This window comes from Bubalus bubalis, chromosome 19 (assembly GCF_019923935.1).
Source record: "Bubalus bubalis isolate 160015118507 breed Murrah chromosome 19, NDDB_SH_1, whole genome shotgun sequence".
NCBI lineage: Eukaryota > Metazoa > Chordata > Mammalia > Artiodactyla > Bovidae > Bubalus > Bubalus bubalis.
This window is the reverse complement of record NC_059175.1, coordinates 33154402-33177759: the sequence shown is the minus strand read 5'-3', so window position 1 is coordinate 33177759 and position 23358 is coordinate 33154402. Positions and strand designations below refer to the sequence as shown.

General features: G+C 39.6%; 1 protein-coding gene across 2 annotated transcripts in view; it reads right to left on the bottom strand.

Annotated features, from left to right (window-relative positions):
- C6 (complement C6) overlaps positions 1–23358 on the bottom strand; it is a 77192-nt gene that overhangs the window by 16666 nt on the left and 37168 nt on the right. For both annotated transcript variants that reach the window (XM_006076392.4, XM_006076394.4), the window contains exons 9-15: positions 19780–19902; positions 14411–14577; positions 12784–13009; positions 11191–11362; positions 10508–10619; positions 6159–6291; positions 5046–5234 (exon numbers count right to left, since the gene is read on the bottom strand). In XM_006076392.4, the coding sequence (XP_006076454.4) occupies positions 5046–5234; positions 6159–6291; positions 10508–10619; positions 11191–11362; positions 12784–13009; positions 14411–14577; positions 19780–19902 (1122 nt within the window). The remainder of the gene's footprint in view (positions 1–5045; positions 5235–6158; positions 6292–10507; positions 10620–11190; positions 11363–12783; positions 13010–14410; positions 14578–19779; positions 19903–23358) is intronic.

Below are 23358 nucleotides of genomic sequence, written 5' to 3'. Positions count from 1 at the left end.
CAGACATTAATCAAACAAACACACTCTACACATAGAATTTCTGCTGTTATTAGTGCTATTAAAGAGAAAGCATATAATCAAGAAAATTGATGTAGCTAGGAAGGTTATGAACGGTAAAATGGGAAGAGAACAGGGAGTATGATGGAGGCAAAGGAAATAGCAGACATGAAAGTGCTCAAAAGACAGAGAACATTTGACTTTCTTGGAATTGAAAGAAAGCCGGGGAAACAAGGGCAAGCAACAAGAAATGGCCAGAGAGATGGCTGTGCGGTGAACTGTGTAGGGTCATAAAGGGCTTTTGAAGGATTTTTGTCTTATTTCATAAGCAGTGGTAAATCTCTGATAGGTTTTAGCAGGGGGTGATGCGACAAAATCAGGTCTGGATTTGGAAAAGAATTTAATTCTGGCTTCTGTGTAGAGAATGCATTTGGAGAGGCATGGAGGTCAAGACAGTAGACGATTTATGAGGTTATTATTGGGAAGATCCTCTGGAGAAGGGAAAAGGCTACCCACTCCAGTATTCTGGCCTGGGGAATTCCATGGACTGTACAGTCCATGGGGTCGAAAAGAATCTGACATGACTGAGCAACTTTCACTTTCACTATAGTAGTTTGGGTGAAAGAGAATGGTCATTTGGATCAAAGTGCCAGAGGTGGAAATGGAGAGAAGTGGGTGAACCTGAGACATTTCAAGCATGTAAAATGCATGAGATTGCATATTGTGGGTAGGTTATGAGAAATGTCAAGTATAATTCTTAGATTTCTGGTTTGCATAAGAGAATAGATGTTGGTGCCTAAACTGAAATAGTAAATATTAGAAAAAGATAGTGGTAGGGAGGCAAGGGTGATGACTCAGGAATTCCTCTCTGCAAATGCTGAATCTGTGATCTCTTTAAGACAGCCAAACAAAACAGATGTATAGAAATTTGGATACTCAGGCCTAAAGCTCAGTGGAGAAGTCTGTGGGAAAGATTTAAATTTGTTATTAGCCTACGGAGGGATCATTGAGGTAGAAGCTAAACGAGATGGCATTGTGTGTTGGAAGCAGGGAAAGAATGCATCTGCAGAAGAAGGTCAGCTCTGTCGAATGTTGCTGAGAGACCAAAGCAGATGAGGACCGAAATATTGTCCATTAATTTTAGCAATATGGATATCAGTGTCAACAATTGTGCAAATGGATTTTAGGGGATAATGAAAAGCCAGACCTTTCTTATACGAATAATCAGTGGAGAAATGGACAGCTCCCAAATGCAGCTATTTATCCCTGCCCGATATTCTAGGTACTAGGATGTGATGGTGGGAAAAAAGAAGTAGAAAAATGAAGACAGCAGTTATCCTCTTTTTCCATGAATCTAAGCAATAGTGGAAAAAGAGACATTAATCAAATAATCATAGTGATGAGTTTATAATTAAAAGCTGAGATAGATATTTGGAAGAAATATGATTTCAGGAGACCATATCAGCAAAAAACAGAAACTGAGAAAGGTAAGGAAGATTTATAAGGAAATGATGCTTGTGCTAAGATGAGCAATTGAATACTGAATATGAGGAAGAGAGATTAAAGTAGAATGAAGAACACGGGTATATTATGTGCTGAATGCTGTGTTTAGTTGCTCAGTCATGTCCAGCTCTTTGTGACTCCATGGACTGTAGCCTACAGTCTCCTCTGTCCATGAGGATTCTCCAGAATACTGGAGTGGGTTGCCTTGCCCTCCTCCAGGGGAACTTCCCAACCCAGGGATCGAAACCAGGTCTTCCACATTCCATGCGAATTATATATCTGCGTTGCAGTAGGTATATTATATGGAAGGGGAAATCTTGGTTATCTTCGCTTATGTTGAGGCTCACCCAAAGAAGCTTTAGTTTTGAATTAAATATGGAGCTGACATCCTGAGCCTCCTGGATGAAACACACGTCCCTAGACTGGATTTGATTAATCTGGCATCCATATGGTCACAGTGGCCTCTGAAGCAAGTAACTGACAAAGGAGGGAAGTAGAAAGGTACATCAGGCAGGAGGTTTGGTAGGGAAACAGGTTTATGTTAGAGGCAAAAATAAAGATTTTAAAAATTGGTACATTTTCTTCTTTGCTGCTATGCATTTCCATTCCCTACTATTCTCCTCTTTTAGGACCCTCATTCTATCTGGTGAAATTTGGCTCAGAGCTTTCATGAACATGGAGACCTATATAACTGCTGCTAAGTTCTCAGATACTAAGATTTCCATTGACATGGGTTTGTTTTTCTTTGGTGTCTTGTGTGGCTATGCCTCTTTGGCTTTTGTAAATAAATCCACACTTCCTCAGGTCAAGGAGGGACTCTAAGTTATACATTTCCAAAGAGCATCAGTTTTCAAGCACACAGAGCTTTGCTCCCTGCCTACCAGTTTGACGTCATCAGTGAACACATACAAGGACTCTTTGCTCCCTCACTAAGTGTCAGGTGGAAGCCAGAACTGGTCCTCAGCTGCTCATACTTTCTGCCCTGCACAATTTGTGAGCAACCTGGAAATGAAAACATTGCAATCTTTAAAGAGTGATGAGGGCAAGGGGATCTTTGGAGGTGTTAATTTCTTAGAGGAAGGGATAAAAATGACAGGGGAGGTGTACGGCATCTCATTTCTTCAGGAAGCAAAATTCTTTTTCACATTAAAAGAATTAAAAGTCTTTCTGGTCAACCAATGACCTGGACACCTCTATATCACACATCTCCTGCCACATTGAGAGGAAAGAGGTTCAGTTTTATTGATGACTTTCTTTTTCTGTGACTCCTTTCATTGATCTTTCTGCCAACGTTGTCAGAGAGAAAGTAGATGAGATGGAGTATTTCTTTCTTTTATCTCGATGTAGAGCATTTCATTATCTCTCAGTTTGAATTATAATTGCAATTTCTTTTAAAAACATGGAGGGGTGTGTGTATGTGTATACATATGCTGTTATTTGTATAAAGAGAAGGATCTACCTAAGATGCCCAGAGAATCTTAATTTTGTAAACTGTGTGGTCCCCAAACACATTTATCTCTCTGATGTGTATGATCAAGAATCAAGTGAAGCTAAGCCACAATACCAACCTGAAGTTCTCACAGATTTCCATATGATCTCTTCATCAATAGTTTTAAGGTTATATAACAGTTGAAAAGTGAAAGTCACTCAGTTGTGTTCAACTCTTTGTGACTCCATGGACTGTTGCCCACCAGGCTCCTCTGTCCATGGGATTCTCCAGGCAAGAATACTGGAGTGGGCTGCCATTTCCTTCTCCAGGGGATTTTCCCAACCCAGGGACTGAACCCAGGTCTCTTGCATTGCAGGCAGATTCCTTACCGTCTGAGCCACCAGGGAAACCCATGTAAGAGATTAAGTTTCCCCTTTTCCTTCAGACATTATAAAAGCACAGAACAGGATAAAGAAAACAAGGTAGCAGAGAGCTTGAGGAATTAGCAGAGCTGCTTGTTCGACCCAAACTGTCTGGTTTTGGGTCTAATTTAACCTCTCTTTGCCTTTAGTTTTTTCATAGGCAAAATAGGCCCAATCATATCTGAGCTCAGATAAACCCTCCAGGATTCTCTGATTAAAAATGAGACATAACTTGAACAAGCATGTTGAGAAATTTGGAAGATATGAAACAGAGGAAGCTCCCTTCCTTTTCCTCCAAGTAACCAACACGCCAGACTAATGGGAGTTCTCAGCCCCTCCTGCCAGCTGCCTGTCAGAAACTGAACTTCCGGGTTTATATGTTCCTCTCTTTCACAGCTTCAATCTTCAGCATTCACTAGTCCAGTTATAGACTTACCAAGAGTCAGTTTTATTTGTTTCCAAGTCTGTTTATGCCAATTCCTATTGTAATTGTGTAAGTTGATTAAATATATCAACTTACATAACATATCAAACTGACATATAAGTTGATAAATATATCAACTGATAAAATGAAGGAGAAAAATTATTTTTATAAAAACTAAGTCAAAAACATTGAGTAATTTAAAATGGTTTGCAAAAATGTTTTTCTGAATTAATTGTGGATGAAACTACTGTAAAAGATTAAGGAAAACAATACATATAAAAATGTTAAAGCATTTTCTAGTCAAATTTGCTGCAAAAGTTGCCTTTAAGCCTTCAACTCTCTTCAAAACAGTAATTCTCAACTTTGGCTGTATCCAGATTAACTCGGAAAGTTTTTATATAAACACAAATACTGGCCCTCCTAGCTCAATGACATCAGAATCAGGGAAAGGGACTTAAGCAGAGGTGTTTTTTAAAGAGGTGCCCTACTTGGAGTTTAAAAACTTATTTTTTTTAGAGAAATTGATATGGGATAGCAAAATTGCTATCTATGGGATAGCAAAAGATGAATTAGGTATTTGTTTTATTCAAGAAAGAAATCTTGGAACTCAAATCGGGAGACCCTTTAGGAAATAAGAGGTTGGTCCTATGTTAGAAAATTGGGAAATATTTGCATATTTCTATCTTCTAAATTAAAAATAATAGGCTCCCAGTACCTCAGCAGTAAAGAATCCACGTGCAATGCAGGGACTGTAGGAGATGTGGGTATGATCCCTGGGTCGAGAAGATCCCTGGAGGAGGAAATGGCAACCCACTCCAGTCTTCTTGCATCTCCCCATGGATGGAGGAGCCTGGTGGGCTACGGTCCAGGGAGTTGCAAAAAGTCAGACAGGACTGAAGCAACTCACCAAACAAGCAAATAAGTTAAAATAAAATATTTAATTAATTAAAAAGCAGTGTGTATTATTTTTTTTGTCACTCTCCACTTGAACTAAAATTTCAGTTAACTCTCAATTCTGATCTTGTTATATGAGAGCACTTGTGCTCTATCAAAATATTGAAGTATTAGATTGGAAAATAAAATTGATCTCACTCTCCAAGATTTGAAAGTATCCACTTGACCAATAGCTACTTATGTGTTGCCTGAGCTCGTCATCGATACAAGGTGAAATACAACTCAGCCCATCATAAGCAACAGCATCTCTGTGGATGCTACACAGATAATCTCAAAGGACACCACCCTAGCAGACCCCAGGATCCTGAGCTGTTACCTTTTTCACAGCTGAGTGAGTCCGAAATGGGTGGTGTCCAGGAATCCCCACTGCATGTGTACCTCGATGGCCCATTGACAACCAAACCTCTGGGACAGGTTAGCTTAATGGAGTCACCAATTTTATATAATGTCTGAAATGGTGACAGCGTCAGTCCTTCTGGCACTATTGGCTTGAGGCACTCTGTCCCTGCAGAGAGAAAAACATTTCAGATGCTTTTGGTGGAGCAGAACACTCAAGGGATACAGGCAGATTTTGTGCATTCCAAGAAATGATTTTAATGTGTTTGACCACATTGGTTCAGTGTTAATGCTGCCTTTTGAGCAGAAAAACGGGGGGTTGAGGATCCTGGGCTTCCACCGAGAAACTGCCTTTAGTTCCATTAATGGAAGAACTTGCTACGGAAACGATTTCAGATACTCGTAACTTTCACTACATCACTGGGACATTTTCAAGAAATAATCTTTTTCACTCTTCTCCCCAGTGAGTTTTCCCAAAAGCAGGTGGCTGTACTATGGGTGACACAGAGGCAGAATGTTCTAATTGATACTGATTTCAACTTTGTGTCATGGTATTCAATAATAACTCTTTGGAGTCCCCATCTGAACCTTGTTTGAATCACATTTTGCCTCTGATGAAGCATGGGTATGTGTGGAGCCTACAGACCCTTGCTCTCTTTTCCAGCAAAGCATGCCAATGTGCTCCAAGGAGAAAACCGCATTTCACATGATATGCTCTCTCTGACACATAAGAGTTAAGCATCATTTCCCTGGGACCAAGTTAAGCATCATTTCCCTGTACCAAGCTTGCATCTCTTGGTACACTGGGCCAGGCTGATGTCGGTGGTTGGATGCAGTTAGCAAAATTCCCCAATTTCTTTTTAAGCACAAGCCTCACAGTCCGGCTAACACGCAGGGGCGAGAACTAAAATATGAAGACAGTTTGAAATCTAACTTTAGCAGACGAATCCTATTTTCTGTTTCAGTAAATCTTTTCACCAGAGTTACTGAAAAATGGTAAAATGTACTAATCTAAGGGTGTGACTTTGCTTTATTTATTTTGGGCACGTTCATTCTTTAGCAGAGTCACATAGAGGGTCTGCCCAGTTCTCACGTTGGCATTCCACGTCTCCTTGCCTCCAGCTCCTGTCTGGTAAGCATCTGAAGTACTGGTATCCAACAGCTTTGAATCCAGTAAAGCATAAAATTTCAACTTCTTCTCCAACTGAGTACTGTTTCTTTTCATTCTAGAATTAAAACCAAAATCAGCGCATTACTAATGTGATGAATGGTATCTTCAAACACCTCAGGGCTCTCCTAGATCTTTTCTTTTCCTTCATTCCTGTATCTACTCAGAGTCTGCTAAATTTATACTTTCAAATATCTCTCAAAGTTCACTCCTTTCCTTTGCCATCATCACTGCCTTTGCTCACAGTACATGTTATCTCTTCAACTCGATCCCTGGATCAGGGAGATCCCCTGGAGAAGGAAATGGCAAACCACTCCAGTATTCTTGCCTGGAGAATCCCATGGACAGAGGAGCCTGGTGGGCTACAGTCCACAGGGTCGCAAAGAGTCGGACACGACTGAGCAACTTCACTCACCACAACTATCTACCTATCTAACAACTAACTAGTCCCTCTTCTAATCCTTCTTCCATATTGCTACTTTAAATTGATTACTATATATATATATATATATATATTTACTTAATAACTTACTCCCCTCTGTATATGTGTTGGCTTACTATTGCAAGAATAAGAAAACTATATACTATCCTGTAGTGGCTATAAATTGAATAAGTAATGTATTCTACATATGTAGCAAATATATGCAATTGCTATGGTAACAAATTGACTACAAATCATTTGAAAGTGTTCCTAATAACCTATTGGGCATTGCATATTTTCCCAGTTAATGTATAAATAAAGTGCAATTATTGGCATGTGGGAGTTCATGAAAAGATTTTAAGATAATGTGGGTTTTATATTCTTAACCTGGAATATGAAACTTAACCCACTTCCCCATCCTCACCTCTTGCCATTTCCTCCCATAGAACCTATGCTCTAGGAAAACAAAAGCATCAAGGCATCTACCATTCTTTGCACATAATAGTCTCTTTCATGCCTCCATATCTTTATTAGTTGTTTCCTCTATCCTCAACATCTTGTCTCTTCCATTGTCCCGAGACCCAGCTCAAGTAGAATTTCCTGTGTGGGAAATCTCTTTCATTTACCAGTTTCATCACATGTATCATCCTTTCGGTTTTGGAGAGAAACTTGCACAAAGTTCTATTTTATGTTGATCACATTTATCAGCCCCATCCCTAGGCTTAAGCTTGTATAAGCTCTATTTTATGTTTATCACATTTATCAGCCCCACACCTATGCCTGAGTGGTATTTCTTCTACCAGATCTCTGCCTCACAAATCTTCATGTGTCAGTCACTCAGTTGAGACCGATTCTTTGCAACGCCATGGAGTCTAGCCCGCCAAGCCCCTCTGTCTATGGGATTCTCCAGGCAAGAATACTGGTGTAAGTTGCCATTCCTTTCTCCAGGATATCTTCCTGACCCAGGGATCAAACCCTGGTCTCCTGCATTGGAAGCAGATTCTTTATCATCTGAGCCTTACACAGGGCTTGATAACTATGCTGAATAAAATGAAAACCACTCTCCTTTTTAGGAAGACAGTAATGTAACGGTCTCTCCTTACTGAATGGGAGGCAAGTACAAAGGACTGACTAGGAAGTTATTCTCTGAGAACTGAAGATGGGAATTTTGAGGGACGTGAAAGTTCAATTATCAACCTTTGTTACTACGTGGCCATGTGATTCAACTTGTCTCCCAGAAGATGATTAATTTTCTGAATACAAAAAGAGTATCCCATCATTGGTTATTACAGATATGGCTGTGTTTCCAAGGGGAATGGCATGATGACTAGTATTAATGATCTGGGTATTTTATTCAAAGGCTGCACATTTTCCCTCACAATCATTCTGAAATAAGTTATTGTCACAAGCTTCTGCTTCATTTCTCTTATGAAGCTATTACCTATAAGTATATGCTGCAGCCATCAAGCTTTGGTCAACACACCTGCTAGACCGACTTAGCAAGGGCCTTACCCAGAGTTGCTGTCACTCGCCTCTGGGGTAAGTGCCTTTGGTCACTAAACAGATACCTTCACGTGCAGTGGCACGATTGTGTAGCCTGGAATGAGGCGTATCTGCCTTTGACTCCATAAAAGGGGCATTTTGCTACTTGGAATTCTAGAAGGTGCTCATTAGGAAAGTCAAAATTGTCTTACTTTTGAGCAAAAACTATTGTTAGGTAGGAATTAGGCCTTTAATAAAGAGTAAATTGAAACAAGGAGTGAACTTATTCGTAGAAATGGAAACACATATTCTAATTTTGTGAACAGTCATTAGAATAATGAATCACTGTTTAAACCTTTTGTGTGTTTTTAAAATTAGAACGTCAATCATTTTAACACTTTATGTAAGCAACTGACGCAAACAGATTAAAAATTATTTAGAAATCTGGATGTGACAAAGTGTAATTTTGAGGATAATGTTGGAAAGGGCAAGGATTGGCAAACTATTTCTGTAAGGGGCCTTGAGAGTCAACGACAGGCCAGGTAGCGTCTGTCACCTTCTGCCACTGTTGCACAAAAAAGTCATAGTCATTATGTAAACAAAGGAATGTAGTTGTGTTCCAAAAAACTTCACTTGAAAAAGGAAGAAAAGGGCCTCTCTGGTGGCTCAGTGGTAAAGAATCCACCTGCCAATGCAAGGGACACGTTTCGACCCCTGGTCCAGGAAGATCCCACATGCCTTGGAGCAACTAAGCCTGTGCACCACAGCTATTGAGCCTGAGCTCTAAAGCCTGGAAGCCACAACTACTGAAACCTGCTCACTCTAGAGCTTGTGGCTCAACAAGAGACACCATGGCAATGAGAAGGAAGGGTAAGCCCTGCTTGCTGCAACTAGAGAAAAAAATGGAGCAGCAACAAAGACTCAGCACAGCCAAACATGACTAAATAAATACTGAAAAAGAAAAGAAAAAGAAAAACAGAGGGCAGACTAGATTTGGCCCTTGGGTATAGTTTGCTGATCCCTGTCCTAAAGGATTTGTTCCCCAAGTGTGGCTCCCCCAACTAGCAGCACCAGTATTACACGAGATCTTGCTTGTTATGGAAGTTTCTGGGCCTTGCTCAAGACTTTGGAGTTTGAGAATCTCTGGTTCTCCAGTAAGGACTAATAAACGTTCAGTTCAGTTCAGTCACTCAGTCATGTCCAACTCTTTGTGACCCCGTGGACTGCAGCACGCCAGGCTTCCCTGTCCATCACCAGCTCCTGGAACTTGCTCAAACTCATGTCCATCGAGGTGGTGATGCCATCCTCTCCTCCTCCTGCCTTCAATCTTTTCCAGCATCAGGGTCTTTTCTCATGATTCAGCTCTTCACATTAGGTGGCCAAAGACATTACTCCACTCCAAAATATTTCTCCCCCTTCACACCTCTAGGCCTAGCACCTTATACATGAACAGAAGATGAATGAACAGGGAAGATATATTAGTGCAGACACTGTTCTGTGGCTATTTATTTGCTGGCTTTGGACAATCGAAGGTTATTGCTCTTTAATCATAAATATGACACAGTTGGAAACAGATTAAAGGCTTTATTGGGTTTAAGAAAGGTAAAATTTCTTTTAAAAATGTAAAATTGATTAAGGCACATGTCTCCTGTGATCAATTTAAGTATTATGTATCTCCTGAAAATTTATATCTAAAGTCACAGAACTGTCTAACAAAAAAATTATTTTTAATCATAGAAACATACAGTGGTTTAAAGAAAAAAGATAAAAGGTAATAAAACTTTGATTGCTTAAGAGTTCTATAGGTATTTAGCCTAATAAATCATTATAGGCTCAACACTGCCTATGTTATAGTCAAACTAGTTTGTTTCCCTGATAATGTGCCTTAGATAGGGGGCTAGTTTGTTCAGATTCAGAAATAAACAGTCAGATCTTATTTGTAGACTCTTAGAGAAGTCATCCGGGGAAGGTAATGGTAACCCACTCCAGTATTCTTGCCTTGAGAATCCCAGGGACGGGGGAGCCTGGTGGGGTGCCGTCTATGGGGTCACACAGAGTCGGACACGACTGAAGCAACTTAGCAGCAGCAGCAGCAGAGAAGTCATCCAATCCATTCTCCACTCACATAAATATGTCATCAGCACACGAGTTAGTGCCAAGGAGCACAAAAGACCCTGCCATCCTTTGGTCTAACAGCTAGGTATGAGGACGTCTTCAGGGAATTCAAGAGGGGAAGTATATTACCTTTTTTACCTTTTAAGTCAATAGGTTATTAAACTAAGAAAAAAATAACTCCACATAAAAGAAAATGCATGCTTCCTAAGTTCTCCTTTTAGGATTCCAAACCTAAAGTGAAGGTCAGGATGCTTACCCGAATAAATCCATTTTCTGGAGGGGCTGGTTGAGGACACCCTGAATCTGATTCTAATTCAGGGAGATCAGTTTCTTTCATGTCCTCATCATCACTGATGCATGGTTGTCCACTAGAAGGGAAAAAAAAAGACGTGCACAATAAAATAAATATGTACACATACTTAAATGTCTATGTATATACATATATGGATGCATATATATATATATACACATTATGTATGTATGTGTGTGTATATATATACTTTAGAGCATGCTAAGTTGCTTTAATTGTGTCTGACTCTTTGCAACCCCATGGACTGTAGCCCATCATGTTCCTCTGTTCATGGGATTTCCCAGGCAAGAATACTGGGGTGGGTTGCCATGACCTCCTCCAGGGAATCTTCCTGACCCAGAGATAGAACCTGTGTCTCTTATGTCTCCTGCATTGGCAGGTGGGTTCTTTGCCACTAGCACCACCTGGGAAGCCTATATATATATATATATATATAAAACAGATAAAAAAGAGAGAAAATATTAGAGAGGAAAAAGGGTAGTAGCATATCTAACACCTCACTGATATGTTGGAATAGGTAAAATTCTAAGTATTTCTTCACTTAGCAATAAGAAAATAAATATTGCAAGTCTCTAGCAGCGGGGATGGGGGCTGCCCACTCTCTCCGGTGCCCGTCTTCCCATCCTTACTCGTTCTGCATTATGGAGAACGTGCAGTGCTCCTCTTGCCGCCTCTCCCCCTCACAGCGTTTTCCTCCTTGCTGAGGGGCAGGGTTGTTGCATTCGCGAGTTCTCGATCTCCTATAAGTAGCATCACACGAGCTCCAGGAGGACCAGCAGCCCCAGTTCCCGTCCACAGCATCTGGAAGACAGGGACATCCACCCACCGATCTCAGTGCAGCCCAGAGAACTGGGGCTTTGAAGCCAGGCCAACTTGGTTGCCTTGCATTTTAGCTGGGGGATCCTTTGCAGCATATCATAGACTTGTTGTCAGGATTAGAAGAAATTCTCTGTGTAAAGTGGCTGATACATCATCTGTTTTTACTTTCCTGTTCCCACAGGGAGAATAAAATGGCAACAGCTCTGAATAATTTTCAACTATCAGCAATGTGTCACACAGTACATATATGCATACATCTATGTATACATGGAGAAGGCAGTGGCACCCCACTCCAGTACTCTTGCCTGGAAAATCCCATGGACGGAGGAGCCTGGTAGGCTGTAGTCCATGGGGTCGCTGAGGGTCGGACACTACTGAGCGACTTCACTTTCACTTTTCACTTTCACGCATTGGAGAAGGAAATGGCAACCCACTCCAGTGTTCTTGCCTGGAGAATCTCAGGGACGGGGGAGCCTGGTGGGCTGCCGTCTATGGGATCGCACAGAGTTGGACACGACTGAAGTGACTTAGCAGCAATGTATACATATTAACATCTTCTGAAAAGTATATATATCTATCTAATATATATATATTAAAATACATTTCTAAAGGTAAGAGACTATATTCTTACTCCCATGACACATCCTCTTTCTAAAGAGGATTAGAGGTAGCTATGAATATATCTTAGTCCAGTATGAAAATTTTGATTGTGGCTTAATTTGTCCCTTATTACAAGCCATCCTTATTCTACATTATAATGCATAAGAGACTCATAACATCAGTATCATATAGTTTACTTTATAGTATGTTTTTAAATTTTATTTACCTTATGTTATAGGCATTGTGCTGTTTATTTCATATTCATATGTTGTTGTTGTTTAGTCACTTCAGTTGTGTCTGATTCTGTGTGACCTGATGGACTGTAGCCCATCAGGCTCCTCTGTCCATGGGATTCTCCAGGCAAGAATACTGGAGTGGGGTGCCATTTCCTTCTCCAGGGGATTTTTCTGACTCAAGGATCAAACCTACTTCTCTTATGTCTCCTGCATTGCCAGCTGGGTTCTTTACCACTAGCACCACCTGGGAAGCCCAACTACATAAACACACATATATAGCTTTCGAGTGTATAGTGGCCTTATCCACATTTTATGGAAAACAGATTGAGGCACAGAGAGGTTTGGTGGCTTTTCCAAGGTCACACAGCTGATAGGTTACAGCTGAGATTGACATCAAACTGTTTGACTTTTGAGTCTAATTTTCTCCAGGCCTAATTTCCTTGTGAATTTGCATAAGGTGGAAATTGCAAGGACAAGTTTTGTTTGTTTTGCTGTTTTCATCAACCAACGCAGAATACCTTGGGGAGGGGAAAGCTTCCTGCCCCCTAGTAAGTTACTGACACTTACTAGATTTGTAATCCGGGGACCGTCTCTCACAGTTCTCGCCATAGGTGCCGCTCTGGCAAACACACAGACATTCGGTCCCTGAGAGCACGGGGCGGCCATTGTTAGGGCATCGAGCACACTGGCAAGGGTCAAACTTGGCTGCATACTCTTGAAAAGCTCTCCTGAGGTTGTTCCGTCTTGTCACTGCACAGGGGATGTTTCTGACCAGGTCCGTGATGGGAGCAAGCTAAGAGCAGATGGGAGGGGGAAGCTCTAGTCAGAGTTACCTCTTTGGCACATGTTGACATCACCACCCAGTTCTCATGGAATCAGAGGCAAGACCTGGGCAATCGTATGCTTCAAAGAGATTATTGTAGAATACGGCATATCTGTCTATTGAACCAGTAGAGAAAAGCCCTCTCCATGAGGGAAGGGGAGGGCAGGGAGCTTCTTCCCTTCTATCCTGGGTAGAGCAGCAGTCTTCAAGATTAGCTGGCTTCCACTGTCCTTAAAGTACAGCAAGTGTAATGTACTTAGAGTTTACTTTCCCTGCGCTTCTACTATGGAGGAAGCCTCAGATGAGGTGTCACTTATGAGAATCTTACTTATTAAGCATCAACGTCTGGAGATAAGTGACTAAGAGTCAGGCAGCTCAGGAATGTTTTGGTGAAACATCAACAAGTTTGACTCAAGCACAAAGATCTGGGAAGAGTGAAGTCTGTGTTCTTTGTTTTTCCAGGGACAATACTATTGGCTTTTGGTGAACCAGGTGAAAAAATGTGGAGAGAGAACACAAAGAAATGAACTTGCTGGTAGAATTAATAGAAGAATTACAATAACAAATATGGGGGCTAACACAAAAATCAAGGCTCATCAACATTTTAAAACCCCAGAGGAATGACTCTCTATGCAGTGTATGACTCACAAGCGCCCAGATGGATGTCTGGACCACATTTTCCTACCATAACCTGTAGAATTCCAAATATCTTCACACTGCATGTAAATCATCCTACTTTCATGATGATTGAATTCCTTTATTTTCATTTGAATGAAATGAGCAGAATAGCTCCTTCAGTGGCTTTAAAAAATGTGCTTATATTCCAGGCAAAACTGGCTTAAGTGGCATATGACTGATTTGTGGACAAAGTATTTCAGACATAATAAAAAACACCCTTTAATGTAATTACAACAAATATAAGACTGGTAAATTTAATCAATGGTGATAGAAACAGAATTTCAAATGGATCTAAAATCTCATATATCCCACAGAGCTATAAATGAAGATTTAGGAGTGCTCATCAACTAAAGAATTGCAAGAAAAATACAGAAATCAAATGTATTATATACATGGGAAGATAAAGAGCCCTACTCTAGGCAAGTTTAGGCAGTTTTATGCACCAAATTTCCTCTTTTGGTATTTTATGTATGCTATGAATTCTAAATGCTTAACTACAGAATGCTTGTTCGAACAGCAAAAACAAGAGATGTGTAATTCAATGTTTTTTAAAAAGGTATATTGTGCATGCACACCAAAGAAACACATTTCTTTTATCATCTGAGAAGAAAATGGAAAAGGAATTGTGTGATACATAGTTTGGGCTGCCAGACAACAGTTTTAGCTCTTACCCATAATGCTTTTCAATCTTACCGCAAAGTCGATCACAGAAGGATTTTCCTTCACTGATTCTAACCAGTCAGAAAATACCCTCTCTTCCGGAACCGAGCTCCCTTTCTCCCAAGCCAAAGCCGCCGCATACGCACTCCTCCCACCTTGAACCAGCGATATGGATTTCTCTGATCCCTGCATAAAGGAACCTGCAAGGTATTTCAGGAAAATGACTTGTTTAATTTTATTGCAAATTCAAACTTGAAAGTAAAGCCTATTTGCACAGGAAAAAGGAGCAGATGGCAGAACCTTGTAGCTCCATTAAGTCAGCTAAGTGAAAGCTCTGGAACACACCTCCTGTCCCTAGAGGGAGTTTAATAATAGAAATGATAACCATAGTGCTAACAGCTACCATTTATTAAGCAACTCGTGTATGTCGGGCACTCTACTCTCATTATTCATGTAATTCTCAAAACAATCCTGAGAAGTAGGTGTTATAATAAACATGGACTTTGAAGCCAGAAGTAATTTGGCCTGGAACACGTGGTTACTAAGGAGAGAGAAGGGGTGGGATACAGACTTAATCCAAGGCCTAAGGACTCTGCCTCCTGCTCTTTGATGCCAAACCTCCCACTTTTGACTTATATAAGCATATGTCTTGGGCCCCAGAATAACATAAATCACATGGTTTCTGACACCCATTCAGGGGACCACCATGCCATAATTGACTACAATTACAGAAAAAGGTGATAGAATGCTTTTAAGCTTAAAGATAGGAGTAAAAGTACAACTAACCAAAGGGAAAAATTAAACATAGGAGTTGGCACAATGTTGCTTTAGAGATAATGCATTTACTGTATATAGCAAAGATCTTTTACATACATTTTCAGGACAATTCCTATTAACTAATAGTGTCTTTAATATGAGTGTGTGTGCGTGCTCAGTTGTGTCTGACTCTGCGACCCCATGGACTCTAGCCTGCCAGGCTCCTCTGTTGATAGAAGTTTCCAGTCAAGAATACTGGAGTGGGTTGCCATTTCCTTCTCGAGGGGATCTTCCTGACCCAGGGATCAAACCTGAGGCTCATTTCCTGAGGCTCTTGCATTGGCATGTGGATTTTTACCACTACACCACCTGGGAAGCCCAGCTGGGTGATAAGAAATTGTAATGAGAAAATGAAATGGTAAAGAGGTTAGTGATATGGGTAATAGTTAATGGCATTGATTTGATGTCTGTTCTGGAGTTTCAGTAAAGTTCAGCCATGCCCCTATTTAGAAATTCTGCAGTGAGGGAGACTAGGATGATTAAAACAATGGATGAAATACTCTCTCTATGGAAAAACTATGGTCTTTTTCAAAGTGAGCTGCTTAAGAGGGATATAGGAAGAACATTTTAGAAGGTGTTTTTTTTTTTTTTTTGCATTTATTTTTCTTGTGAAATATGAGAGAAATCATTGTTTGCCAATATATCAAATACCTATTGACAGTGATTCTGACTTGCTAGATTGATATCATATATGTCATAAGTGGAATGACACTATGGTAAGAGTTATACATGATAAGCTTGGAATCTTAAAGAAAGAACTAGAGTTAAGTCTATTTATTATTCTATTAAGTACTATGAACAGAATGCTTACAAGTGAATAAATGGCTTAAAAAGATTCCAGAAAGAAAATTCAGACTGAAGATGATACCTATAGTGCAAACATAAGCAAAACAGCTAGAAGGAAGAATAGATATTTCTCTTTCTTATGCAAGCTTCTCATTGTCACAACATGAGTTTGACACCAAAGCTGCCTCAAAACATATCAAAAGTTTCAAGCAGATTTATGAAGTATTATCACTATGGTATGATATCAGAACCAGGGGTTTCCTAGTGGTTCAGAGGTGAAGAGTACACTGCAAGGCAGGATAGTTGGGTTCGACTCCTGGGTTGGAAAGATCCCCTGGAGAAAGAAATGGCAACCCACTCAAGTATTCTTGCCTGGAAAACCCCATAGACAGAGGAACCTGGTGGGCTGTAGTCCATGGGGTGACAGAAGAGTTAAACTTGACTAAGAGACTCAATGACAGCTATGATGAGCAAGATAATGAAAAATTCTATTCTATATAGACTATCTTTTGAAACTAGCTCAGGGTTAGAAATAGACATATCTATATTCTTAAGTGTGCTTTTAGTAAACAACATAAATACGTCTTTGTTTTTAGGCAAATTGTCATTGTGATTGATCAATGTTAGTTGACAATGTTCTATAAACCAGGCACTAAAAACTTGGGTTGGAGAGTTGACACAATTCAGGAATATTAGGGATGTGTAAGCTGGGTAGGATGGATGGTTGGGTTGATTATTTGGTTTGGATTCTACTGCAATAGTCTCTGGTTTTGCAGTGTCTTCCTGTTACGAGTTCATTTTGGACATTTTCTCATCTCTATGTTGGATGGATTTTACAGTTGAGTAGTTTTTATTCATTGAGTACTCAAGAATGAACATTTCCAGAATGCTCTCAGGTTTTGAGATATCTTTCTGTTATGTTTACATATGAACACATTTTCTTTTCTGTTTTAGAAGTTTGTGAACATTCCTCTCTTGTCTTAGCATTGCATTTTGTGAATAAGTCTGACGCCAGCCAGATTTTGTTGTTGTTCTACAGGGAAATTATTTTTTCAGCTAAGGTACTTGAATTCATTTTAAAAATCTTTGAATTTAGTTAATTAGCTAGAATTTGCCTTGAAATTGCATATTTGAACCATATTTCTGATACAATTAATCAAGACAAATTTCATCCTTTCTTTCAGGGACATGTTCATATATTTACTATTTATTAAAATAGTTTTTCTCTTTCATTTCTTGGGCTCACTATTTCAGGAACACTAATTCCCATATATTAAATTATATTTGTCATTTTATTTCCATTAGATATTCTTTAATAATGGTTAATATCTGAATTTTTCTGCATTTATTATGAATTACTTTAGATCTTTGTTTTATTAATTTTACTTTCAGACAATTATATCTTGAATTTGCAGTGTCTATTTATAACTATAATGGTGATTCTTTTCAATATTTGTGTCCTTGTACCTTAGTTTTGAAATCTTCCTTTTCAGTTAATTCTTATACTTAATATTTTCAAACTCTGAGCTTTTGATTTATTGAATTCTCATTCTTATTAAGTTATTCTATTGCAAGACAAACTGGTATAGAATCTGTATATTCTCTGGTTTACATTACAAGGTTGATTGCGTACTGCTCTTTTTTTGGCTGTAATACAAATGTGTAGTTATCAAATCAGCTCTCATTTTGCTTATACTCAACATGGGCATCCACATGTAAACCATCAATAGCCTCTGATACTTAAAACTATCTACTTATTATTATAAGTAGCTTGGCTACTTATAATACTGGGTGACCTTGGCTGTCCCCCAGTGACAATATAAGCTTCATATTTTGGGAGTTTCTGTGATTCCCTTTGTTCTGAGCAGAAGTAGTCATCAGTCAGAAAAAATAAGGGAATGAGAGAATTTTACACAGAGAAGGAGTTATTTATAATGACAAGGCACAGTCGAGAGCATGACTTATTTAGGAAAGAGAGGCAGAAACTTAGCTAGGCAGAAAGTGAGGCAGGAACTTATCTTCAAGGCTATGTGAAGCCATGACATGTTTAAGTCCTGAGTGTTTCATGATAAGATTTACCTTGGAGAATATTCCTCTCACAGAAAATGTGTAGCATAAGGCAAGACCAGAGGCAAAGGGACCAGTTGGGAGACCTCTGTGGTAATCCAAGTTGGAAATGATGAATGGAAGGCATGTGCATGGAAATGAGGAACTGGGGAGAACTGGGAGAAATATTAAGAAGGAGGAATGACTGCTTACTGCTTGTAGAGGCAAGAAAGAGGGAGGGAGAAATCAAAGGTAGCACTCAGGTTTCTCACTTGGTTGTCTGAGCGTTTTTAATGTATTACTTTTAGAGCTTCCGTGCATGCGTCTGACTCGTTGCGACCTCATGGACTGTAGCCTTCTAGGCTCCTCTGTCCATAGGTTTCCCAGGCAAGAATTCTGGAGTGGGTTGTCATTTCCTTCTCCATAGGAGGTTCCTGACCGAGGGATCAAACCTGTGTCTCTTGCATTGGCAGGCAGATTCTTTACCACTGAGCCATCTGGGAATCCCCCTTCTTAGAACTTACCAGTCTTTTTTTTTTTTTTTAATTGAAATATAGTTGATATACAATTTTGTGCTAGTTTCTAGTGTACAACAAAATTATTGTTTTATATATATATTAAATATATATATATGTAAATATTGGAGTAGGAAATGGCAACCCACTCCAGTATTTTTGCCTAGAAAATTCCATGGACAAAGGAGCCTGGTGGGCTACAGTCCATGGGGTTGCAAAGAATCAGACACAACTGAACACACATATGTAAATGTATATATATATTTTTTCATAGTTTTTTCCATTATGGTTTAGTATAAGATATGGAATGTAGTTTCTTGTGCTGTGCAGTAGGACCTTGTTGTTTAGCTATTTTATCTATAGTAGTTTAGGTCTTTCCTGGTGGCTCAGATGATAAAGAGTCCACCTGAAATGCAGGAGACCCAGGTTCGATCCCTAAGTTGGGAAGATCTCTTGGAGGAGAAAATGGTAAGCCACTCCAGTATTCTTGCCTGGAGAATCCCAAGGGCAGAGGCGCCTGTTGGACAGACGAGCTACAGTCAATTGAGTCACAAAGAGTCAGATACAACGGAGTGGCTAGGCACACATGTACACATAGACTAGTTTATATCTTCTAGTCCAAAACTCCTAATTTATCCCTACCTCCACTTCCCATTTGATAATCATCAGTTTGTTTTCTATGTCCATGAGTCTGTTTCTGTTTTGTAAATAAGTCCATTTGTATCTTAGTTTAGATTCCACATATAAATGATATCATATGTTATTTGTCTTTGTCTGACTTCACTTAGTATGATAATCTCTAGGTCCATCCATGTTGATGCAAATGGCATTATTTCACTCTTTTTTATGGCTGAGCAGTATTTCATTGTATGGGTGTACTACATCTTCTGTATTTTTAATGGTTGTCTCTATATATCCTTACTTTGTAAACTCCTTGAATGGAAGACCTAGTTCATGTCTGTCCTTACTTTACGTCTAGTACTGGGTTTGGCCCATAGGAAGAATCAATAAATGTGCATTCAGACAACCTAAATAGGAGATAAAGAAAATACTAACCCTGTCCCGTTTTGAGTAGCACCAATATTTGATTTGCTCCCTCCATACCACACACAGGACTCTGAGGCAGATAAATGAAACGAATGAAATAGAAAAGCAGTGCAGTTACAGCCAAGTGCGATATGGTGCTTAAGTTATGGCCAGTCGGAACCCACTAGGTAACTGCTAGGAGAGTGCTGTTACCTTCGTATTTCTCTGACAGTTTGTTAGTGGTGCACCGGTGTTCCACTTTTGTTTTTTTAACAAAAAGGAAGCGTTTCTTTGTTTCAATCCGGATGCAGTTTTTGGCTTCTTCCTTTGTTAAACCTGGGAAATAAAGGACAAGAAAAAAACCTTGAGAATGCACCCTGGAGAATTCAGAGAAGAGCATGAGACTCTGAGCACTCGGGAAGGTACAGGTACTCTGTACCAGCATCCAGCTCCTCTGCTTCCCGTGAGCTCGAATGATTAAGGCTTTTACTACAAAGGCGGTTCTTCACAGGCCATGGGACATCCTGAAGAGCAGAAGCATTTATGAGTCCCTGCCATCCTCCCTGTGGGGATCATGTTGGCCTCTCCGTGTTGCCTGCACACAGTAAACCTCTAAGCTTGACCACGCTGTTGGCCACTGCCCCTGTACAGCAAATCAGGAGATGAACACCTGCTCTGTTTGGTGCCCCATCGTCAGGGGCACTGTTCTTTGAGGGCCACAGCTGATCCTGTGGGGACTGAGTCCGCTTCACTTCTTCCTCTGTTCACCACCTCAAGTGTAAATCTCGTTGGTCACCTCTCCTTCTCTGAACACTCATTCCCGTACTCATCTAAGCTTCCTCTCCCTGACTTGGCTGTTCACTCTATCTCCAAAACCCTTTGGTTTTGTCTCAGAAACTGACTTCCTGACTCATGAACTCTTCAGTGTCCTCCGGGACTGTTCACTCTTTCTGTTTATCTTAATTCAAGCCCATACTTGATACGTTTTCCCTGTTGTTTTCAAGGGAAGTTGATGCTGCCTGGTTCCTAGGCTCTTTAGGAGTGGGAGCGGGGCTTGATACCTTCCTAGTTTCCCAGGACTGCTTGCACAGGATGACACACCACAGTTGTATAAGTCTTGTAAAAACCCTCATGCTCCAAGACTCAGAGTATCCAGTTCTAATACCTTTGGTCCTCATTGTCCTGATCTTTTGCCAAACTTTCTCATTTGTTGAGGATTTTGGTATCTGAATCAGTCTTTCTTGCCCTAATGCTGGTCCATTATTCTTTTTTTTTAAATTTTTTATTATTTATTTATTTATTATTATTATTATTACTTTACAATATTGTATTGGTTTTGCCATACATCAACATGCATCCGCCACGGGTGTACACGTGTTCCCCATTATTCTTAAGGACTTCAAAAATTGGTGGAGGATGTCAGGGATTGAGTGGGACAGAGGCAGGGAAACAGGTCTGGCTGTTTGGAGGCTGACTTGGTATTGCCTCTCTGGGGTAGTTTGAGAACTGTTTCCTTTTTTTTTTTTAAACAGCTTCCCAAGTCACCTGACCTGGTACGTGAAACACCAAAATTAGAATCCAATTTTTTTGCTGTTTAGTTTAAAATTGCCTTGCAAAATACAAGTACATAAGAGATAGAGCTGTTAGGTGAACTATTAAGCACCTTAAAGCAAAGTAGTTTATCAAATACTGATTCTTAGGGTTGCAGGTTACAAGAGGCAGGGAAGAGTGTTATCAGAGCCAGAGGCACCACGTGAGTGTGTGATGCTAGAATATAAACCTGAGTGTGCGGCTCACCAAGGAATGAAGCTGAGTAGAAGCGGATGAGGCTTCCTACTTTGTAGTTCTTTCAATAGTTTGACACATTCAAAGAGATAAATCAAAGATTGGGAGTAAAAAAAGTCTTGGTTTGAGGCCCTCGTGTGTACCTGGCATTTTAATTTCTAACAAAAAAGATGGCTGTTTGGATTAGGCTGAATAAATATGACTCATTCTTCTTCTGGTGGCATTGTTCTTATAAATGGGTCAGTCAAGTGTTTGGGCCGTGTGAGGAATTTAATGGTCCCCTAACCCTTTCTTATTCTTTCATTAGATTTCTATGATTTATTTTAAATGATTTTTTGAAGTGTACCATTTTTAAAGTCTTTATTGAATTTGTTAGAATGTTGCTTCTGGGTTTTTTGTTTTGGTTTGATTTTCTGGCCTTGAGGCATGTAGGATCTTAACTCCCTGACCAGAGATCAAACTTATATCCTCTGCATTGGCAGGCAGAGTCTTAACCACTGGACCGCCGGGCAAGTCCCTAGCTTCTATGACTTATAAGTGAAAATTAAATTGCATGTGACCAATTTATTAACTATAGCATAATTAATGAACTATAAACCTCGTTAATTTCAGTTTCTGATGGTTACAGGGGAATCCTTCAAGATTTGAATGACGAATCTCTCTTGTGAGCCGTGGTATTGGTCACACGGTGTTGAAAATGTCAAGGCTTTATCAGTGAATTTCTGTACCAGCCTTTTCTTCCCCACAAGATGCCCTGTAGCTTACGTCTGACCCTATCCACACTGACAAAGGAGTTGCTTGATGCTGAAGCATTTGCAGTCTCAAACCTGAGTTTGATGTGGCACAGGAATGAGTATTCTGGAAATGTCTTCAGCTACTCTGACTGGGCAAAGATCAACAGTGTCAATCAAAAATGTCATACTGATAAACAGTGGGGTGAATAGTTTTTATTTTTCAATCAGAGCAGAACATGACTTCCCAGCAAAAGAAATTTAAAATTACCATGTTGTATAACATGATATTTTAATTGTTTACTGTTTTCTCTGTGTCCCTGAAGTTCTTTTTACCTTGCACACTGGAGCAAGGTCAACTTTTTATTCAAGGTTTTAAATTGACCATGGAACACTGCAGAAGAGAGGAATACATCAAGAGATGCAAATAAAAAGCAATTTAATTTTGTTTTATTCTTCTTGCACTAGAGAAAGTACTCTGAGGTATTCGAGTCATTTTTTTTTTTTTAATTAATGACTAGGGATATAACTCTTATTGAATAAAGCAAATAAAACTAAGCCTAAACTCTAGCTCTACATTGTGGCAAACGGAGTAAGGGGAAAAGAACTAAAAAGGGGAAAAGGGAGGAGGCCGAAATATGGATTCATCCACATGAGATGAAACATATGAGAGTGGCAAAAACATTCATCCCTATGAGAGTGGGCAAAGACAGAAAAGCACATCCACTGGAGAATTCCATTTTAATGAGATTTTTTTCTAAGTGTGTTTCATCTTAAACCACAGTTAAAATTAAGTGCCAATATTATTATTGTGACTCAGAGAAGTATATATATATATACACACATATATATGCACATATTTCATGACTATAAGATTATATATTACATATAAAATATGGGAATGTCTTATATACATATATGTAAATGTTATATATATATGTGTAGTGTTTGTATGTGTACATAGGTGTATATGGTTATATGTTTCCAGTTTTATATGACACCTCAGACTCTCTTTCTCTTATTATGTATATCTGTGTGTCTAAAGTCTCTACCTTTATTTAAAGAGAAAGAGATGGAAAGTGAGAGTGTTTCAGGAAGAAAGTACAGCTCATCACTCTTCATTTTAGTTATGGGGCTTCAACTATTAAAATCCTGGATAGTTGATTAAAGATTCACATAGTTCTTGAACTGACCTGAACTCTAAGCCTTGAGCAGCTTTGCTGTAAATGCATGATGAGTATAGCTTATCGAGGGAGAAATTATTCTCTGGGCTACA